General features: G+C 35.2%; 1 protein-coding gene across 1 annotated transcript; it reads left to right on the top strand.

The window, feature by feature from the left end:
• The first annotated feature begins 16295 nt into the window (after positions 1–16295).
• On the top strand, positions 16296–21783 carry LOC120075329 (kinesin-like protein KIN-7N). Its single transcript, XM_039028621.1, has 17 exons — positions 16296–16589; positions 16732–16821; positions 17003–17121; positions 17212–17325; positions 17412–17493; positions 17577–17644; positions 17721–17789; positions 17917–18059; positions 18134–18236; positions 18390–18470; positions 18835–18903; positions 18969–19028; positions 19199–19357; positions 19558–19851; positions 20056–20148; positions 20610–20768; positions 20872–21783. The coding sequence occupies exons 1-17, from the start codon at positions 16445–16447 to the stop codon at positions 21529–21531; spliced, it is 2508 nt and encodes an 835-aa protein (XP_038884549.1). The 5' UTR covers positions 16296–16444; the 3' UTR covers positions 21532–21783.
• Positions 21784–22441: the final 658 nt, after the last annotated feature.

Below are 22441 nucleotides of genomic sequence, written 5' to 3' on the forward strand. Positions count from 1 at the left end.
CATTCATAACAGATGATTGTATCTCTGTTGCTCTTTTCTCCTTTGCCTTCTTGATTGTTGACTTTCTTTGAGAAGTTCCTTTTCCTAAAATGCTTTTTGAACTTCTTGGTCAAGTAAGCGAACTCCTCATCATTTAGTTCAGCTTTAGTTCCAGAGTCCTCTTGAACTTGAGTGGACTTTAATGCTAGGCTCTTCTTCTTTTTGACATCTTCTTCCACATTGGCCTTTATGATTATCTCATGTGTCATGAGAGATCCAACGAGCTCCTCTAGTGGAAGTTTTAAGAGGTCTTTTGCTTCTTGGATTGCCGTCACCTTAGCTTCCCAACTCTTAGGTAATGATCTAAGAATTTTTCTCACATTTTCAGAGGTGATATAAGATGTTCCTAATCCCTTTAAAGCATTAACAATATTCGTGAACCTAGTAAACATTTCAAATATAGTTTCATTTGCATCCATTTTGAACAATTCATAATTATGAACTAACATGCTAATCTTTGACTCTTTAACTTGATTAGTTCCTTCACGAGTTACTTCAAGCATATCCCAAATTTCTTTAGCAGAATTACATGCAGAGACTCGATTAAACTCATCAGGACATAAAGCACAAAATAGACAGTTCATGGATTTAGCATTAATAGAAAACTTCTTTTTATCTTCATCATTAAACTCTTTTTCTTCCTTAAGAATATCTTTATTATCAACTATCTTAGTAGGAATTAAAGGACTATTAAAAAAAATTTCCCATAGATTATAGTCAATAGAATTCAAATAAATTATCATCCTAGTTTTCCACCATGCATAATTATTTCCATCAAAAAAAGGTGGCATAGTGGTAGATTGACCTTCACCATACTCATTTATTCCAGTAGCTACCATAAGCTCGAACAATTAAGTTTTTCGAAAGAGGAAGAGAATATAATAATTTTTTTAAAAGATTTTTTTAAAGAGAAATACTTTTCCAAAATTTAGATTTTAATCAAAAAGATTTCAAACATTAAGAAGTAGAGAAAAAAAATAAGGTTTTAATAACCAATTTTCAAGACAAAAAAATTCTAATGAAAACAGCTTTTAAAACTCAAATTTTCAAACTTTTTGTAAAAATTAGAAAAATTCCAGATTTAATAAGATTAAAAAAACAGAATGTAAAATCAAGAAAAAAAATACAAAACCTTTTTGAAATAAGAAAACCGAACTACCTACTCTGATACCAATTGTAGGATCTAAAGGCAATACTAGAGGGGGGTGAATAGGGTTGACTAACAATTTTTTTTCTTTTTTAAAAAATATTTTTATCCTCAAACAATGCTCAATAAAGTTAACCCACTAATTTGATTAAAGAAAATTTATGCAAGACAAAACTTAAATCATACAAGCTATGATAACTTCAAATTTAAAGACAATTTAATCAAGGATAAATTTAAATAACACAAGGATAAATTTAAATAACACACTAAAAATTAAATCATGCAATTTGGAAAGATTAAAAAAATAACTAAGACAAGAAGCAAAAAATTTGAAAACAAGAAATAAAAGAGAGAGAGGAAGAGAAAACACCGGGAATTTTAGTGGTTCAGCAAATTGCCTACTCAACTCTCCAAGACTCCTTCTTGGGTATTTCACTAAGTGATCCTCTCGCAGGTGAGGACCAAACCGACACACGACCCACTTTTTCCTAGGCTAAAGAGAAACCTAAGATCCTTTTTATTGGTTCAGGATCAAACTAATTTCTTTTCTCACAAACCAAGGTGTACCCACACCTTAATACAATTCCCAAAAATTAAAAGAAAACCTCACAATATTACCTCTTGAAGGTTAAATACACAAATTGAGCACTCAGAAAAAGAAAAAAAAAACTCACAAAAATAACTCTAGGCCAATTTAGGAGCAAGGAGGACAAGAATTTGAGAGTAGAGAGAATTAAGAGCTTAAGACTTGATAGCTTTTGGTGTATCGTAAAATCAAGTCAAATTTATAAGCGAGGGGGATAAATTATGGCCATTGGATATGATTGCAAATGAAGGGTGGAGATTGAATAAAAATAGAAAAGGAATTTTGAAATATTGGAATTATTGAGATTTGGAAAATAAAAAGGATTTGAAGGATGAAAATTTAGGAAGGAAATCAAATTTGAAAAGGTTGAAATTTGGTGAGAATTTGGAGAAAATTTGATTAGGAAATTAAAGGAAAATAGAGAATAAAAATAAAAATAAAATAACCGATGATATTGAGCACCACGTGCACAGGGGAGGAGATTGAGCGTCACGCGCTACATTCTGTGAAGAAACCACAGGTACGTGCAGTGCACGTGCGCGTCCGCGCGTGAAGCTGGGTGACCGCCATTTGTCATTATCTCATTCGTCCATGGTCGCCACGTCACTGCCACATCATGTGCCACGTCATCGGCACGTCAGCAAAAAGTGATCGGTTAGAGCATCACGTCATCCGCCATGTCAGCTGCCACATCATCAATATTGACCGTTTGTGTGCCACGTTAGCCTTCTCATCGGATGCCACGCCAACAAGATGCCACGTATCACTGCCACATTGGATTTCCTCTCCTATCTTCTTTTGTTTATAACTTTCTCGTTTGAACTCCGATTTGAACGATTCAAATTGTGTTGGAATCGTTTTTCCGAGCTCTACAAGATAGTGACACTGAAAATTTTAGTACAAAAAAAAATCTAAGTTTGTTATCATCAAAATACTTGGTTTGATTGAATCCCTAAAGCTAATAGTACCTACCTTCCCATTGAGGTGGAGGGGACAAATTTCGGCATCGTTCCATTAATTACATGAGAGAAAGGAATACAAATACAAGTGGAAGAGAGAAAATGGGAAGCAATTCGGTTGGGGGTCAAATGGGAGTGATGTTTTTTTTTTTTTGTTCTAAAATCAAAGAAGGGTATTTAAATATGCTACGCAACATCGCAACACTTGGAAAGAGCATAGCGATGTTTGTGAAGGAACTCTTATTTAAGAGAACCATTGAGTGGAAGCAAGATCTTTCCAAACCCATTATGAAAGAATAAATCATTTACAAACATCCAAGAATAGTTATGCATTATTGAGTAAATTACAGCATGCTTTCAATTAAAAATAACTAGGATCAAGTGACATATATTTGAAGAACTTTCTTCACGTATTCCCTCGATCTACACTAATCAGGCATCCCAGCAAACTCGATCACGAGCACGAACGCAATGAATAACCAGTGGAATCACGAACTATCAGATCCTCGAACCCAATCGAGTGAGACTCGATCATCGATCCTCGAATAGCAACACTCGACATTACCACTCGATTACCTTGGTATTCTCGGTGTGAGAATCCAGGAGGTGTGGGATCTGTGTGGATTTGGTAGAGGGAAGGAGGAAGTATACAATTGAGTTAAACAATCTTGTAAGTAGGAGAAAGGTTTAGTCTATCATATAGACACTGGGTACTCGATCGTTTAGTAACGAGGAGTAATCATCTAATAAACTCACTCATCATTTCATCTCTTAAAAGGGCTATCATATAGCTCTCTCTTTTCACTCGATCTAAAATGATGCGCTTAATCTTACGATTATGAAAAATGAAAACTTTTTTCATTTTTATTCTTCAGTTATTAAAACTGAAAATAACCTCTCATTTCATGCACAGTTAAAGGAGTAACCAACCAACAATTATCATATAATTGTTTTTATTATAAATAAATATAATAACTAATTTATCATATTATATTTATAACCTATAGTTTTAATATCACACAATATGTAATATTTAAACCATAGTTCTTTTCTCCTTTATTTAATATAAATCATATTTATATTAATTCCTCCAATTAATATATCTAATGCATCAAATCAATTGTATCACATATAATTGAATCAATTTAATTATATCATATATAATCAAATTCCCTCTTGTTAATTTGAGCACTTCAAACTAACCCAAAAACTGATTCTCAACTTGAATCCATTGAGCTACCAAGGGGACTTTATGGACCTATAGCTTGAAGCTCCAATGATACGTGAATAACTGACTAAACTCTTTAATCACAATATCCACCATCCGTTAGCTGCCGGGCATTCCACTAAAGATTGACAGTTGCACTCTTCGCACTACATATATATTTTTATGTCCATTGGATATAACCAATCAACAGTACGATAATCCTTCACAAATCGCTCGTAAGTACAACTAGGTCAATTTACCATTTTGCCCCTATAGATACATCTAACTCCTAAAGTACCACTGAATCCTCTAATGCACAATACATCATAGTCCTACTATGAGTGAACACTTCTCAGGCCATGAGAAAGTGTATGGCACCACATTGTTCAAGCCCCAGAATCAACCCTTAAGGGAGCAATCTATCTACTTACCGCTGCTTCGGGGAAGGAGTGAATTTTTTCTTGTGTAGCTGAGTTCCCAGCTCCCCAATCAGACGAATCCCCAAAGTGGTAGGTTTGAGTCAGCGATCTCGCCACTCGCACCCATACAAATCAAAGGACCGCTCTCATAGGCAGGAGTTCCCAAATCACTCAAGATTAAGGTCATATAACCTATGGTCATCCTAGTGAAATGAAAGTCTTTGTCATGGACGGCGTTATATAATGAGACTAAACATTTCGTGGTCCAGTCTTATACAAACTCCTTTGTATAGGATACCCCCGCTCGCATGTCTCCACATGAATGATTAGAATCAGACCATCTGTAGCACTTTACAACACTTGTAACATCTACAAAGCGAGTCGTATCCGTAGTGTCACCAGGATAAGGTTTCCCTCCTTTATCTATATACTACAAACCATTTAGGTTATCACTTAAGGCATGATCCACTTGTATGTCTCCACATACATGCTTAAGTTGCAACGATAACCAAGGATCTTAGTTTATTGGTTTGTGGTTAGTGCAACTAAAATATCTCATATTTCATAGACAATAGTGAAGAAAATATCTCATATTATTACATCACACATGTTTGTTCATACAAGTGTTTACAAACTACAAGACCCTACGATATTTAGGGCATCAACTCCAACAATTTCCCACTTGTCCTAAAACGAGTGGGTGCACAAGATAAAAATAAGTACAAAACAATAAATAGGGCACTAAAACCCAGTACAAAATCTCCCACTTGCCCTAGTTCAGCCACAGATGGTCCCGTAGACCCATGCTATGTAGGTGACCATCAAATACCTTAGCCGTGAGAGCCTTCGTAAACGGGTCAGCAACGTTGTGCTCTGAAGCTATCTTCATCACTATCACATCCTCTCGATGCACAATCTCGCAGATGAGATGGTATTTTTGCTCTATATGTTTATCGTGCTTGTGACTCCTAGGCACCCTGGAATTTGCCATAACACCACTATTATCACAATAAAGTGTGATGGGCCTAGACATGTCTGGAGCAACTTCTAGATTGGTCAGGAATTTCCTAAGCCAGACGGCCTCCTTAGCAACTTCACAAGCCGCTACATACTCGACCTCCATGTTGGAGCCAACGATGCACCTCTACTTAGTGCTTCGCCATACTACAACCCCTTCGTTAAGAGTGAACACTGATCCTGAAGTGGATTTTCGAGAATCCTTATCAGTCTGAAAATCAAAGTCAGTGTATTTAATAAGGATCAAATCCTTAGATCCATACACAAGCATGTAGTCCCTCATTCTCCAAAGATACTTGAGGATGTTCTTGACGGCAGTCTAGTGACCTTATCCTAGATTATAATGATATCTACTGACTATCCCCACAGCGTCTCAGATGTCAGGTCTAGTACATAACATAGCATACATCAAACTACCAACGACAGATGCATAAGGAACTCATCTCATTTTCTCAACCTCTTGAGGTGTCTTAGGACACTGTTCCTTAAACAATGTAACTCCATGCCGAAAAGGCAGTAGGCCCTTTTTTGAGTTCTGCATCGAGTACTCGATCAACATCTTATCAATGTATGATGCCTGAGACAGTGCTAGCACTTAATCTCGAAAGATCTGAATACCAAGAACAAATTAAGCCTCTCCCAAATCTTTCATTTGGAATTAGGTCGCTAGCCAATTCTTAACTGAAGTCAATAAGCCTGTATCATTTCCAATGAGTAAGATATCGTCTACATATAACACTAGGAAAACTACTGAACTGTTGATGATTTTCTTATAGACACAAGGCTCATCAACGTTCTGGTCAAAGCCATAAGATTTGATCGCAGTATCAAACCTTATGTTCCAAGATCGAGATGCTTGTTTCAGCCCATAAATGGACCGATTCAGTTTGCAAACCTTTTGCTATTGACCTTGGGCTATGAATCCCTCGGGTTGCACCACATAAATGGTCTTCTCAAGATTACCATTCAAAAAGGCAGTCTTAACATCCATTTGCCATATCTCATAGTCATAATATGAGGTAATGGATAGGAGTACGAATAGACTTCAACATGGAAACGGGCGAGAAACTCTTCTCATAGTCAACTCCCTCCACCTGGGTATAACCCTTTGCCACAAGTCTAGCTTTGAAAGTTTACACCTTTCCATCAGCACCTTGTTTCCTCTTGTAGATCCATTTACAACCTATAGGTTTAACCCCATCAGGTTGATCTACAAGATCCCATATTGAGTTGAAGTACATAGACTCCATCTCGAGATCAATGGCTTTGACCCATTCATCTTGGTCAACATCCTCCATTGCCTTCTTGTAAGACAATGGATCCTCAATCTCGCCATCAGCTACCATAGTCCGGTTTTCAGTGAAACCCATATAGCGAACAGGTGGGTTCGCAACCCTCCCACAACGTCGAGGTTCCCTCAACATTTGAGGTGGATTTGACCGACTAGATGTGTTGAGATTGGTGTCCTAGTTCTCTCGAAGTCTCGTAGTTTGTAAACTATACACATTGTTATCAATAAAATAAGAGTTATTTTATTTGGCATTTACTCATATCTAATAAACAAAGCTCCATGGTTATTGTATGTAAACTTAAGCATGTATATGAGATATACAAGTGGATCATGCCTTAAGTGATAACCTAAAAATTCTATAGTATAATTATTAAGGAGGGATACCTGATCCTGGTGACACTATGGATACGGCTCGCTTTGTAAAGGTTTACAAGTGTTGTGAACTACTACAGATGGTTGATCCTGACCATTCATATGGAGACATGCGAGCGAGGATGTCTTATATAAAGAGTTTGTATAAGACCGGACCACAAGATGACTAGTCTCTTTATATAACGCATTGATACTTGAGACTTACATCTCACCTAAACGACCATAGGTGACATGACTTCAATCTTGAGTGTTTTGGGAACTCTTGCCTTTGAGAGCGATCCTTTGATTAGTATGGGTGAGAGTGGTTAGATTGCCAACTCAGCATGCCTACCTTTTTGGGGATTTGTCTGATTTAGGAGCTGGGAACTCAATTACACAAGGTGAAATTCACTCCTTCCCCAAAATAGAGGTAAGTAGATAGATTGCTCCCTTAAAGGTTGATTCCAGGTCATGAACATAGTGGCCACAACTTCTCTTTGGAAGAGAGAACTCAGTCATAGTAGGACTATGACTTATGTTCATTAGAGGGATCGGGGTACTTAAGGAGTTAGATGTAACTATAGGCACAATGGTTATTGGCCCAGCTGTACTTACAAGCGACCTGTGAAGGGTTATCGCACTGTTGATTGGTTGATATGGACACAAAATATATCTGTAGTAAGAAGAATGCAGCTGTCGATCTTTAGTGGAATGCCTAATAGTTAACAGATGGTGGATCCCATGACTAAAGAGTTTAGTCAGTTATTCACGTACCGTTGGAGCTTCAAGCTATAGGTCCATAAGGTCCCCTTGGTAGCTCAATGGATTCAAGTTGAGAATCAGTTTTTGGTATTGATTTGAAATTTTCAAATTGATAAGAGGAAATTCGATTACATATGATATGATCGATATGATGTATGAGGTACATCAAGTGGAGGATTAATGTAAATGTGATTTACATTAAGTACCGTAAAATAAAAAAAGAACTATGGTTTATATGTTTCATGAGATGAAATATTAAAAATATAGGTTATAAATATAATATGGTAAGTTGGTTATCATATATATTTATAATAATATTAGTTATTTGATAATTATATATTTTTCTCTAATAACCAATTGAGTGGGAGGTTATTAGTGGTTTTTCATGGTAACTGTGAGATAAAAGGAAAAATGTTTTCCTAAATTTAGAAGAGTTACTTGATTCGGAAAAAGTACTCATGGTTTGCTGTCAAGTGAATTGGATTCACTAAACGATAGCTGAAAGATAGACTAAACAATCGTGGAGTGACACTATACGATAGTTCACTCAGCTGGTTGTAACTAAACGACTGCAGGCCATTTGCTATACAATGGTTTGCCTTCTTCTACACGATTGAGCATTCGTCTATACGATAGATTCTTGCCATCTCCCGCTTGCTCAAATTTTTACACGATTATTACTCCTCCGGTCTCTTCCTCTAACTAAGTCCACATAGAGCCCACACTTCTAGATTCTCACACCGAGAATACCAAGGTAGCCATTGTGGTGGTGTCCTTACTCAACTTGACTGAGTTCAAGGTTTGGAGGTCGTTCGTCGAGTTCGTGATCTTGGAGATTGTTGAGGTCGCGTTTTCTGTTGATTGTGTTGTGTTGCGGTCGTAGTGTTCGAGTAGGTATGTTGCTGTCTTGGAGACTAAACGAGCGTTCGTGATCAAGGGAGTTTGAAGAATGAGTCTTCAAAGGTATGATACTTTATCCCTTGATATCTTCTGAAAGCATGATGTAATTTCGTATTGTGCATAACCTGTAAGTTTCTGTTTCTTAACTGTAATTGTTAGTGTTCAATTTCGAATGGAATTTGGAACGATCATTCTGCTACTCATGGAAATCCTCGTGTTTGATTTCCTTCAATTGGTATCAGAGTCAGGTTGTTCTGATATTCCAAATTTCACTTCTATTTTGAACTTCTTTTACAGTCGTGGTTGGTTTTCTGCATTTGCGTTTAAGTGTTAAATGCGTTTGTGGATGGCGTTGATGAATGTTAATGGGTTAATTACCTCTGTTTAAAGCTTTCTTCTTATTACAAAGTGTTAATTTGTAAGGGTCCCTGTGTTTTTGGGCATAATTAACGAGCAATCGAGTCTGTAATTCAAAGTGTTTAAATTTATCGAGTCGTTCGTGATGAAGTTTTGAAGCATGGAGATGCGGTTCTCAGCGAAGAGAAAGACCAAGAGTTGGTCATATCGTGTAGCCTAAGGTAAACGATCGTTGGGATTTGGCTAAACGATCGTGTAGATTTTTCTATGTGATCGTGTAGTATTTACTAAACGATCGTTTAGCTAATACTTAACGATGGGGTAAAGTGTTTACTCTATCATGTAGCATTGGTTGCCCAATCACGTAAACGTTGGAGGTAAACGATCGAGTGAGAGCATTTGATGTTCATCATTTAATAAAAGACGTGTGCACTAAACGATCATGTAGTTAACATGCCTCATCGTATAGTTACTGACTACACGATCACGTGGTATACGATACTTTAGCGCTCGCTCAGCGATCATTTAGATGATTGTGCTTCATCGCATCGTTGTCATTTAGACAATTGTTTAGGGCTTGCATTATACATTGCCCACTGCACGATCGCGTCCTCATGCTTCATCACGTGGTATACGATACTTTAGCGCTCGCTCAGCGATCATTTAGATGATTGTGCTTCATCGCATCGTTGTCATTTAGACAATTGTTTAGAGATTATGTTGTGCGTTGAACACTGCACGATCACGTACCTCATGCTTCATCACATAGTAAAAGGTGCACGGTCATTGCTAAACGATCATTTAGCTCTGGAAGCGTTGGTAACGATTGAGTAAAGCGCTTACTCTTTCGTATAGGCGATCACTCAATTTTGGTACACGATTAGTGGAGACGCGGACTTCGACTGGACGATTCAAGACCCGGTTCGCCTGTTTGCACCAGAGACTCTTTGCTTTTGTAATAGTTAGCTTTTAGTTTTGAGGATTTGAGACAAATTATCCCAGTTCATCAACTTTTGCTTAATATACATGAGATGTATGTGGTTTATATGGCATAGTGTATGACATATAGATTTGAAACTCACCTTAGGTTGTGCAATTATTCATGCATCATGTATTATGAGTGTTATAATATGGCATGATGAAATTACAAGAGAGCATGCACATGCATCATGAAATATAAGAGTTATATTTATGCATGCAGTAAGCATATTCATGCATCATCTTTATATTATAAGTGTTATAGTATAAGGATGAATGGAAGCATGTTTGCTTGGTTTGTTGATATCTTGTATAAGAGTTATATAAAAGTAGCAATGAATGAACAATGCATGAAGCATGACACTTAGGTTGTTTGTAAAAGTTATGAATGTCGTTTATGTGTTTGCTTGTGAATGGTTTTGGTTGTTTCTGTTATAAGCGTTATAATAGAAATTAGAACTAAAATTGATAAGAAAGAGTTGCATGTGGACTTAGGCGAACTCATGTTTTAAAAGGGTTTTAAAATTGGATTGAGATAGACCTAAGTTCAAGGTTCTAATGGGATTAGCAACCTAGTTTAATATTTTTAAATCAATTTAATAGGATTAGATTGATTGGCATAAAAGATTAAAATTGTATTAAATCTATCTATAAGGGACCTTTTATCTAAGGTGGGTTCTATTTAGGCTGGGGTACTTAAGCTAACGGAAATGAAACGCCCCTACCTGGAGTGGGAACCTACCTGGAAAGGTGAATTAGATAGATTTTATGTAAGCATGCGACAGTTAGTCAAAGACTCCATTAAAGAGTTTAATGGACGATGATCAAAAGTTGTTCGACTATCCAAGGTAAATGTTACTTTTGGACAAACCTAAAAAGTCACTTAGTTAAATTTCTTAGTCATGTTTTTTCTAAGGAAACTAAACCCTAGGTTATAAAATACTCAGTGAGAGGAAGAAATATATGAGATGTGTCGATGATTCTACTCACGTTTCTCCCTGAATGTTCACGTGAGATTCATGTTTGACCTCATGGTGCCCTGGGAGCATCCCCATTCGAATGGTGTTTGCATGAGTCAAAATCAAGGTGGACGGAGAGAGTGTATATAGTAAGTGGGTTCTCTTATACACATCTAGATGTGTATAAGAGACAGCTTCGAATGGTGTTTGCATGAGTCAAAATCAAGGTGGACGGAGAGAGTGTATATAGTAAGTGGGTGAAGGTGTGTGTCAAAACTGTCTCTTATACACATCTAGATGTGTATAAGAGACAGGCCCTGGGAGCATCCCCATTCGAATGGTGTTTGCATGAGTCAATATCAAGGTGGACGGAGAGAGTGTATATAGTAAGTGGGAGTGTGATAACGGGCAGAAATGCACGTTATCATAGCATTAAGTCTGTCTCTTATACACATCTAGATGTGTATAAGAGACAGGCCCTGGGAGCATCCCCATTCGAATGGTGTTTGCATGAGTCAAAATCAAGGTGGACGGAGAGAGTGTTTATCTGTCTCTTATACACATCTAGATGTGTATAAAACCTTTGGAGCGTCATTGCGAAACTAGATGTTACACGGGGTTCATGTTAGTTTTGCTAAATTATATTGGATGTTTTTTTTCAACGAGTATTTTCTTAAAACCTAACGTAGGTCAATGTATTTTTGTTTTTAGCAACATGTTTGATTTTCCATTAAATGCCTCTAGTTTGATCAATTTCATACAGTGAAAAGAGTCTTGTAAAATGTATTTCGTGGTAAACGACCTCAAATTTGTCATGGCTGATAAATGTCCTCAAGTCCCGAACCTTGATGCACTTCGAAGTGTTCGTAATGCATTTGAGTTGTGGATTAAGGCTAATTCATTGGCCCGACTTCACATATTGGTAGCATACCTGATGTTTTGGCCAAAAAGTTTGAGAACATGGACTTTGCATGTGAGATCATGGACTCGTTGCAAGATTTGTTTGAACGTCAGTTCTTACTTTTCGAGTACAGGGGGATGGATGACAAAGACACCAGTAGTGTCAGTTCCCAAGTTAAACTCTAGGAAGAGAAAGCAAGTGTTGCTGACTCTGTTAAAGTTTATCGACAAGCATTGTTCTCTGGCATTGAACTTGGAGCTTATTTAGGTTCTGATACTGATCCCACTACTCTCCAAAAGATGAGGATGTCTAAAGATAGTAAATATGATTTATTGGTCTTGGAGACGTGTTTGGTAGAGAATGATGATTCTATCTGGATCCTTGATTCGGGTGCTACTAATTACGTTAGTTTCTCTTACCAAGGATTCAGTTCCTAGCAAACGTTGCCACAGGGAGAGTTAACTCTTCGAGTCAATGCTGGTGAGGTTGTTTCAGTTGTTGCTGTAGGTAGGCTGAAGTTATTTTTGGACAAGAAACGTTATCTATTACTGGATAATGTTTTGTAGTTCCTCATATCAAGAGGAACTTAATCTCGATTTCTTGTCTCATTGAACAAGGTTATACCTTCTCCTTTTTTTAGAGTAAAGTATTTATTTTCAAGAATAGGATGGAGATGGTTTTGGTTCAATGGAAAGTAACTTATATGTACTAAGGTCGTTAGTCATAAAAGCCTTGTTAAATACTGAAAGGTTCAGTATGGCAACAACAGTTAAGAGACCAAAGGTTTCTTCTAAGGAAAATGCCCATAAGGTTAGGTCACATTAACCTCAATAGGATTGAGCAGTTGGTGAAATGTGGACTTCTAAAGAGTTTAGAAGAAAACTCCTTGCCGGTGTGTGAATCATGCCTCGAAGGCAAGATGACCAAACGACCTTTCACTGGAAAAGGTTACAGAGTCAAGGAAGCCTTGGAGCTTGTACATTCTGACCTCTGTGGTCCAAAGAGTGTTAGGGCTCGAGGTGGGTATGAATATTTCATCTCTTTCATAGATAATTATTCAAGGTATGAATATTTCTACCTAATACAACGTAAGTCCAAAGCCTTTGACAAGTTCAAGAAGTATAAGGTTGAATTTGAAAACTTATTAGGTAAGAAGATAAAAACACTATGATCTGATCGTGGTGGAGAGCATATGGACCTCCAATTCTAGAATTATATAATAGAACATGGGAGTACATCCCAATTCTCAGCTCCAGGTACACCTCAGTAGAATGGTGTATCAGAAAGAAGAAACATAACCTTGTTGGACATGGTTCGGTGTATCAGAGATCTCCTTGCTAATTTTCTTCCTTCTCACTCCATTTTGCTCCAAGATCATGTAATTTTATTGCTCACTTATTAGCTTCCCAAGCCTTCTCCTTAAATTCACCAATTGTGTGGTGTGGGTCTTTACCCTCTTGGCTCATCTATTTAGCAAATCGTGATTACTACTTTGTATAATCTTTTCTTCCTTACTAAATTTTCTTTAAAAAAAAAAAAAGGATTTTATATTTTTAATATTGCATTTTTTTTAAAAAAAAAAAGGAAATGATGTGTAAAAATAATAAATTTGAAAAATAAAATTTATGTTTAATTTTTCTAAAAAAATGAAAAAAATCCATGTAAATCAAATTTTTTATTTATTTTTATTTATTTTTAAAAAATAAAATAAAAACATGTTAACAAAAAAATTTGATGTTTTGAAATTATCTTATGAGATCTTTTTAAATATAAAAAAATATTTAAAAATATTTACTTTTGGAACTTTTTGCTATAAAGTGTAAATAGTTTTGAGATTTTTTTATTTATAAGAATTTTCCTTTATCTTTCTTATTGAAAAATAAAATCTAAAAAGGAAATATTGTGTTTGAAATTTCTCGACTAAAAATTATTTTAAAAAAAATCCTTATTATCTTGCTTGTCAAACCTGCCAAATCCAAAATAAATTATATAATAAAAAAATTGAAAACTTCCAAATTGATAATAAATAAAATAATGACTAGTTATGCTCATGGTATTTAGATTAGATAGAAATAAAGAAATAATGTAAAAACTCATAAATAAAAAATCAAGTTATTTGAAACATTTTTAAGAATATACCTTATGTTTGAGTGACACAATTTCAAAAAAATATTCGGAGGAGGCGTGACAACAATTAAACTTTAGAGAAAAAAATACCTTTTTGGTCCATAAGTTTTTAAGAATTATTGCACTTAGTCCTTAATGTCTCAAATTAGCTATTTTAGTTCCTGAATTTTTAAGAATTGGTTTAAAAGATCCCTCAACTAATAAATATATTAAATTTAAATATAAAATTAATTAAAAATATGATGTGTCAAGATAGCTTAAAAAAACACAATTTTTAATTTTTCACACTTGTCTTCTATGAAGCACAAATACAGATACGACTACACGATACAGATACGACTACACGATACAGATATGATCGAATACGACGATTCGTCAATTTCTAAAAAACTAAGATACGATACGTCTAAGGATACATCATTTCTTATATATTTTTTAATATATATATTTCTAAAAAACGAAGATATTGATACGTTGAAGATACATTTTGTTAAAAAAACAAAATCTAAAATATAGATAAATTCAACATACAAGTTAATAACAATAGTACAAAATAGAATATAAATATTGAAATACAATACAAAAAAAGCAACATCTAAGATGTTGAAGTACAATAGTTAATAAAAAGCAATAAAAAAAGTGACTCATATTGCTAAAAAGAAGAAGAAGAATATTAGAGGGATCGAGAAGTATGAAAATAAACGAAGAACTTCTTCGTTAAATTATTGAAGAAATCCAAATAGTTTAAATTTGGTGGACTTTGTGGAGACTCAAATGTGAAGATGGAGATTAGATGATTATAATCTAGGGTTTAGTCCGTTATTTATTTATTTTTCCTTTTAGTTTTGGACTCGAGTAGTGGGTTTTTTAAATAGGTTGCCTAGTTTTAGATCGGGAAAGATTTGATGAGTTGTTTGTCTTTTTTCTTTAAAAAAAAAATATGCGTAGAAATAGATTCGTCAAATCACGTGTCAGATACGTATCTGAAAAGTATCTGGAAGGTATCCGATACGTGTCTGATACGGATTCTTTGCCTCACATGACCTGTGCTTCGTAGCTTGTCTCTCTTCTCTCTCCTCTTTCTTCTTCTCTCCTCTCTCCTCTTGCCTACATTTACATGTCTTTTTGTTTGTTATTTTTCCAATTGGAGAATATGAAGAACTTTACTCAATTCTCTCTCTTCTTTCTTTTCACATGAATTAGGAACAAACAAGTTGAGAGAAATTCAAAACTAAAAAAGAAAAGAAAAAAATAAAGTCTTCAAATTCTTCATCTCCCTATCTATGCTGACTGGTCGTCTCCTCCACCCAGATATCTCAACAAATTTCCTCCTCGCCAAAATTTTTTTTGTCGCCATCACCAACAACTCTCTCTTTTCCCAACATCTAAGTTCATAGAGACAAAACTCCACAAAGAGAAGAGAAGAGAATTAAAAAAATAATTAAAAAAAAAAAAGAGCCATTTGATATTTGTGTGCTTTCTTTAGTAAAATTGCATTTTTTTTTTGCTGATTTGCTTTTTAGAAGCCATGAAAGCTCTGACTTGAAGCTTTTCTTTAACTTTTGTCGTTTGTTTTTTTTTTTTACTTTGTTTTGGTCTCTATTTTTTCTTACAACAAAAAATCATTTTTTGTCCTAAAAATCTTTGATCCATATATGCTACATTCAATTTATTTTCTTGTGAGGAAAAAAAGAGAGAGTAATGAGCAAATTTTATTATCTTCAATCGAAAAATGGAAAGACAAAGACATGGAGATGGAGAAGAGAGGAGATGAGAGAGGAGAGAAAAAGAAAGAAGAGAGAGGAGAAATAAGTGGAAAATATTAGAAAATATATATTTTTTCTAAGTCCACATCATATTTTTCATTAATTTTTATATTCAAATCTAATATATTTATTAGTTGAGACAACTTCTAAATCTATTCTTAAAAACACACGACTAAAATAACTAATTTGAAATATTGGAATCAAGCACACCTGTGCTTAAAAACTCACTACTTTTCCCTAAACTTTAATATACTGTCAAATCTATCTTAAAACTTAACTTCAATTATAAATTTTAGATATCTTTTTCTATTTATTATTTTTCATTAGTTGTTTATTTATTTATTATCTAACAGAATGTTCAATGTCCATTATGACCCTGCTTTCAACACCTCCATTTCTCGTGTTTTGCTTTTTTTTTTTTTTTTTTTTGGGTAACATTTTGAAATTACCGTTGTCCTTCCTTACTACTTTTTATTTCCCTTTAAATAATCCAAAGAGACGCCCCTCCGACCGAAAGAAAGAAATACGGGGGTATAGAACGTAATATTATCACCGGCGCGGAGGGTGTTTCAGTAAACAAAACATTTTTGAAATTAGAAAGCCGTTTGAAACACAAATCCCGCCGAGAGCAGCCCTAGATCAGTGAAGGAGAAAGTTCAGTGGCAGAGAGAGCTCGATATGGAGAAGATATGTGTTGCTGTTCGATTGAGGCCTTCTGTATCGGAAGATTCAGTCCATGGAACGTATTGGAAGATCGACGACAATCGGATTTCGCTTCATAGACCTCACGGCACGCCAATCTCCGGCAATTCATATGCTTTTGGTACCTTCACAATCCAATCCTCTTCTACTATACTTCATATTTTCATCAAGTTGCACAAATTTCTAATCATAATTAGCTCTTCTTTTATATATATTTTACTTGATCTCTATTAATCTGTGATCATTTCTGTTTCGGATTCTAGATCATGTGTTGGACGAAAGTTGTACAAACGGCCGTGTTTACGAACTTGTTGTTAGGGATATCATTCATGCTGCAGTTGAAGGTTTTAATGGTATGCTTTTCTCTTCTTCCTTCACTATTTCATATACTAAAACGTGATTGAAAATGATGGTCTCTTTAGGAAAAAGGTTGATATCTGAACCATTCGAAGTATATCAAATAGTACTCATTATAATTTATCCCAAAACTATGGGATAATATTTGATTGCATGCTCATAGTTGAGACACTGCAGGAACCGCTTTCGCTTATGGACAGACAAGTAGTGGTAAAACTTTTACCATGAATGGTTCTGAAAGTGACGACGGGGTTATTCATAGAGCAGTGAAAGACGTGTTTGAAAAAATTCACACGGTAAATTCTTGTTTATGTCTCGAAGTCAATATGAAATCCTTGAAGTTGCTAGATAGAGCTTTTAACTCCACCTTTTTGTTGTGTTATCAGACATCAGATCGAGAATTTCTGATTAGAGTTTCCTACATGGAAATTTATAACGAAGAGATTAATGATCTTTTTGCTGTTGAGAACAATAAATTGCCAATTCATGAGAGCCTAGAGGTTGCTATGCTATACACTCTCTTTTTTTTATTATTATTTCTTTTTTGAGATATTTGAAAATAGAACTGACAGGGCTCTATCTTTAGCGTGGGATATTTGTTGCAGGTCTCAAGGAGGAAATTGTTAGTAATGCTGATCAGGTTTTAAAGCTCATCAAGCAGGGTGAAGGTCGGGAAGAAAATAAAAACTAGATTTTTGTTAAATTTTGTTCCTTGAAATTAAAATACTAAGGCATATATTTTTTCCTACAGTGAATAAACATTTCGGTGAAACAAATATGAATGCAAGGAGCAGTAGGTCACACACAATATTCAGAATGGTAGGTTTATGTTAGGTCCTTGTACAGAGAGCTCCTTTTACCAATGCCCTTATTTATGTGAGTTCAACTTATGCAGGTAATTGAAAGCAAGGGGAAGGACATCGGTGATAATTTGAGTGCCGATTCGATACGTGTTTCTGTATTGGTTCGTACCCTGCATAAAACTACCATGTCGCAATAAACTTATAATCTTGTCAAAGATAACAATTCATGTTTTCGGAGCATTTGATTTTGCTTCACACCTTTTTTTGGGCTTGTGTTATGGGAAATAGAATTTGGTAGACCTAGCTGGGTCTGAGCGTATCGCTAAAACTGGAGCCGAAGGAGCACGCTTGAAAGAAGGCAAGCATATCAATAAGAGTTTAATGATTCTTGGGAATGTTATTAATAAGCTAAGCGAGGGGGTTAGGCAGAGGTAGTTTCTTCTCCTGGAAAACTCTTTTTCTTTCATGAAAGCACGATGATTAATGTTTTACTCTTCTGGGACAGGGGACACATTCCCTATCGAGACAGTAAATTGACACGCATACTCCAGCCGGCTCTAGGTGGTAATGCTAAGACTTCAATAATATGCACCATAGCTCCAGAAGAGGTATTCTATGGATTTTTCTTATTTAGTGCATAACGGTGTTCAGAATTTCAAACATACACGTACATATATGAAACAGACCATTTCACAGTCAATTAAGATTCAAATCTGCTTAATATTATCCTCCTTTCCTTTGAATTTGATATGTGCGTTTAGGTACATATAGAAGAAACAAAAGGAACTCTCCAGTTTGCTAGCAGAGCAAAGCGCATCACCAATTGTGTTCAAGTGAATGAGGTTGTTCTTTACAACATTGTCTGTCTCTGACTCTTCTTTTCTTTGTATCTTGCTCTACACTATTTTTCCTTGTTATCATCATCAAGAAGCAGAAACTTTAGTGCATTTTTTTTTTCTTTTTTTGTATTTCATGGTGGCTGACCACTCTGAAGTTGGAACGTTGGTTTGGATAGAACTAACGTTGTCCTTATGATAAAATATATTATTGGGTTTGGTTGACTCTTTTGATATTATTTGTTTAGTTTTATCTCTATCAAATTTTTACGTCACTAGTTTTTTTATCAAATGCAATCGTTTTTCTATATAATATATTCTTTCCCTATCCATTTAATGTTGCAACTAATTCTCCTTGCAATTGTCCTAGATTTTGACAGATGCAGCGTTATTGAAGCGTCAGAATCAAGAGATAGAGGAATTGCGTAAAAAACTTCAGGTTTGCTGATATTTGTCTCACTTGATCAAAAGATTTCAAGTAGTTGACATTTAATTCTTGTGTAGGGATCACATGCAGAAGTACTTGAGCAGGAGGTTTTGAAATTAAGAAACGATTTGTTGAAGGCAGGTTTTCTTTTATTTTTCTTTCTTTCTTTCTTTCTTTCTTTCTTTCTTTATTATTATTATTCTTTTCAGTACATGTGGATCTCCAGTGTTTTGAGCATGTAATAACAATTTATACGATCGAGGATTTGCCTTATGCAATACTAAAATGTTGATTTCAAATAATCCAGTTCGAACTTGAACGTGAAAAGTTGCAAATGGAACTTCAAGAGGAGAGGAACTCACACAAAGAACGCGATCAACGTATCAGGGAGCAACAGATGAAAATAGAAAGTCTCAATAATCTTGTCAATCTTTCAGAGTCCGTACAAAACTCCAATCAAAGTCGGGTATGAAACTAACATTATCTACTGTACATTTTGACATAGATAAGTGTGATCGTAGAATGCCATTATTGTTGTTTAAGGTTGATTCAGGGGATTGTCATGCATGCTCTACAGCGTAATTCCTCTCTCATATTTTTGTTTTGAAGCTGAACTCCAATTCCAAACTTTGTTGCGACAATCTGTTGTATTGTTTTTTTTTGCAGGAACAAGATTCCGTGAAAAACACTCTCAAGGAAGATTTTAGTGGTAGTTGTAATAAAAGCCATGAAGATGGATTCGTAACGCCTTGTTTCAAGGCACCTCCTAATGCTTTTGTTGCCAAGCGATCTGATTATTCTATGCCTCCTGAGTTTAGCCCTCTTCCAGATGCTTTCAGCAATGTAGCAGATGAGGATACTTGGTTGAAATTGAATAAAGGTTACGTTGTGGACCTTGATTCACTTCAAACGACTCCTGCAAGAAAAGTGCAATCGTTTCCATTCAATGAAATAACTCCTGTAAGTGCTTTTCCATGCAATGAGAGTCTTCTATATGTCACTTTGTTGAGGCATATTATTAAAGTTCCTTCACTTTTTTTTTCTCTAGTTTGTCTTCCTTACATAAAAAATTATGACTAGGTATTACTCCTGTTTATCGGTATATTACATGTTTCTCACTTGTCTAGTCTTCAATGATTGTAAATCTGATGCAATAATTTACAGGGTCAGGGTCTCTCCAATGAGAACCATGAACAAGAGATTCAAAATCTTGAGAGACGACTGGAGCATGCCATCATGGAGAAAAATAATCTTCAGGTTGATTTTAACTTTTCTTTCTTTCTTTCTTTCTTTCTTTCTTCAAACAAGTCAGAGATTGTTTAGATAAAGCCTCACGTTTAAGTTTAAGATGCAGAATAACCACTTATTTTACTGAAATATAAAATTTATTAAGGCTAGCACATAAAATGTAATTGTGCAAATGTTTAAAAACCCTTGGAAGACTAATGCATTAGATAAATATAGGATTCCATCACAAACCCAGTTGATAATGAAAGGAGTAATCTATGTATAAAATTGTTAGGTCTCTCCATTTTTTTTGGGTTCTTCAACATTGAGAATTTTCTTGGAAAATGTTTTTGTGAGATATTTCACTAGAATGACTCATGCCACCAATTAAAGGAGCTCACATTCTAGTTAAACCTGGCCTAATTGCATTTTGATCGGTCCTCATGTTCTTTCGTTCATTAACCTTCAGGCGCAATTTTTTATAAATACAGGAAAAGCATGAAGAGCAAGTTCTTGTTAACAAGAAACTGATGGCAGAGATGTCAGAGCTTCAACAAAAACAGCGAGTAATCAGAGAACTTCCACAAAAAATGTCCAATTCTTTGGCGATGTGCAAAGATGTTTACATGGAAATCCTATCTTCCCTGAAGGTAGAATTTGATTCTTATATTTAACACATCTTTATATCACTTAGCAGTTTTTAAGAGCACCAGTTAGATAACACTAATTTCTATTTTATTCTCCTACTACTAGAGTGCCAAAGACGATGAGAATCCCTCAACTGTAAAATTGTTGTCAAGCTCCGCTGATATTGGAACGTGTCTCTTTACTACTCTGGAGGCTCATTTAACTGCAGCCATGAATTGGCAGAGTTATCTAGCAGTGAATGATTCACTTATTCAAGAACAAAATGACCTACTTCGTGCGAGCATAAATAGCATAATGGAATCCCTTGTGCTATCAGAAACATCAAAGGAATGTGCTGAAGATGACATTTGGAAGGAAAGTTTGAGTACTGAACTGGATGATGTCAAGAAAATATGTCATGGCCTCGAGAAAGAGCTAGTATCCAACAACCAACGTTTGGAGTCATCCAAGCTACAATATGACAACTTAGAAAGAGAATTCAAGCTCATGAAAGATGAAAGAGACGCTTTGCGTAAAATGGTGTCTGAATCTGTTCAGAAGCTAGAGATGGAGAAGGAGCAGAAAGAAAATGCATTAAAGGAACTGAACACTGAAGTCCAGAGACGAAGAGATCTAGGAGAAGGGATTAAGCGATTCAGTGCAGCATTTGCCTCTCGACACAGGTCATTCATGTCATTCAACAGTGAGATAATGTCCAAAACTGAGGAACTGAAGACCCAAAATCATCGGGTTGTTTTTCCTGTTCCCAAATCTCTTGGGGGCTGAAAATTTCGGCTATTGCTTTTAATTATTGTACTCATGCATGTTGTATAATATCTTCTGTAATTATGATCATAGAAAATTGGTTGATTCATTATTGGTGTGGATTTTGACCACAAAGTCACCTTCAAAAGACAATAGAGATGGCTCCTGAGCTTTGTGTAGTTGGATGGTAACGATTATTTGCCTCCTTGAGAGTATGAAAGGATTGCCTGTATGATAATCTCTCTAAGAATAGTTGTATTGATTTCAATGGTGTTAATTGATATATTTTCCTAGTACGAGCATCATTTGCCTTTACAAAATCAAAGACCCATCCTCAACGTGTTCTATCGTAGATACATGAAATATGAAATTCAAATAATAATCAAGATATCAACTGAGCATAACTCAATTAAGTTTCCGATTAAAATGGTAGAAGTTCAAATCTTCACTCTACTTGCTGTTAAAAAAAAATCTTTCATCGAAGATAGCATGACATCATGGTATTAAATATCCACCAACAAGTCAATATTACATAAATATAATATAAATAACAAACAATGTTAATGTAAAATGTTTATTCATTTATTTTGCATTTTGCATTTTTTTGTTTTTATAATTTCTTCAAAAATATCCATCAACATCAACATTTTATCAATATTTTTGTAAAATTGAGATATCGATATTTTCGTTAAAGATTGACGTTAACCACGAGTAAAACTAAATTCTTGACGATGGTGATTAAGGTGTTTTCAATTTTAGTTTTAAATGCACATGTACAGCTTAAAAGAATCTGAAGAAATTTAGAATTAAATTTTTTAACTTTATTGAAATCGTAGGTATCAAATTTGCAAATTATCGGAAGTTGAATGTTGAAATTTCATCGAGCGGAGAAAATTGAGCCCGGCCCAGTATCGTAAATGCAGCCCAACCA

Source organism: Benincasa hispida, chromosome 4 (genome assembly GCF_009727055.1).
Source record: "Benincasa hispida cultivar B227 chromosome 4, ASM972705v1, whole genome shotgun sequence".
NCBI classification, from domain to species: domain Eukaryota; kingdom Viridiplantae; phylum Streptophyta; class Magnoliopsida; order Cucurbitales; family Cucurbitaceae; genus Benincasa; species Benincasa hispida.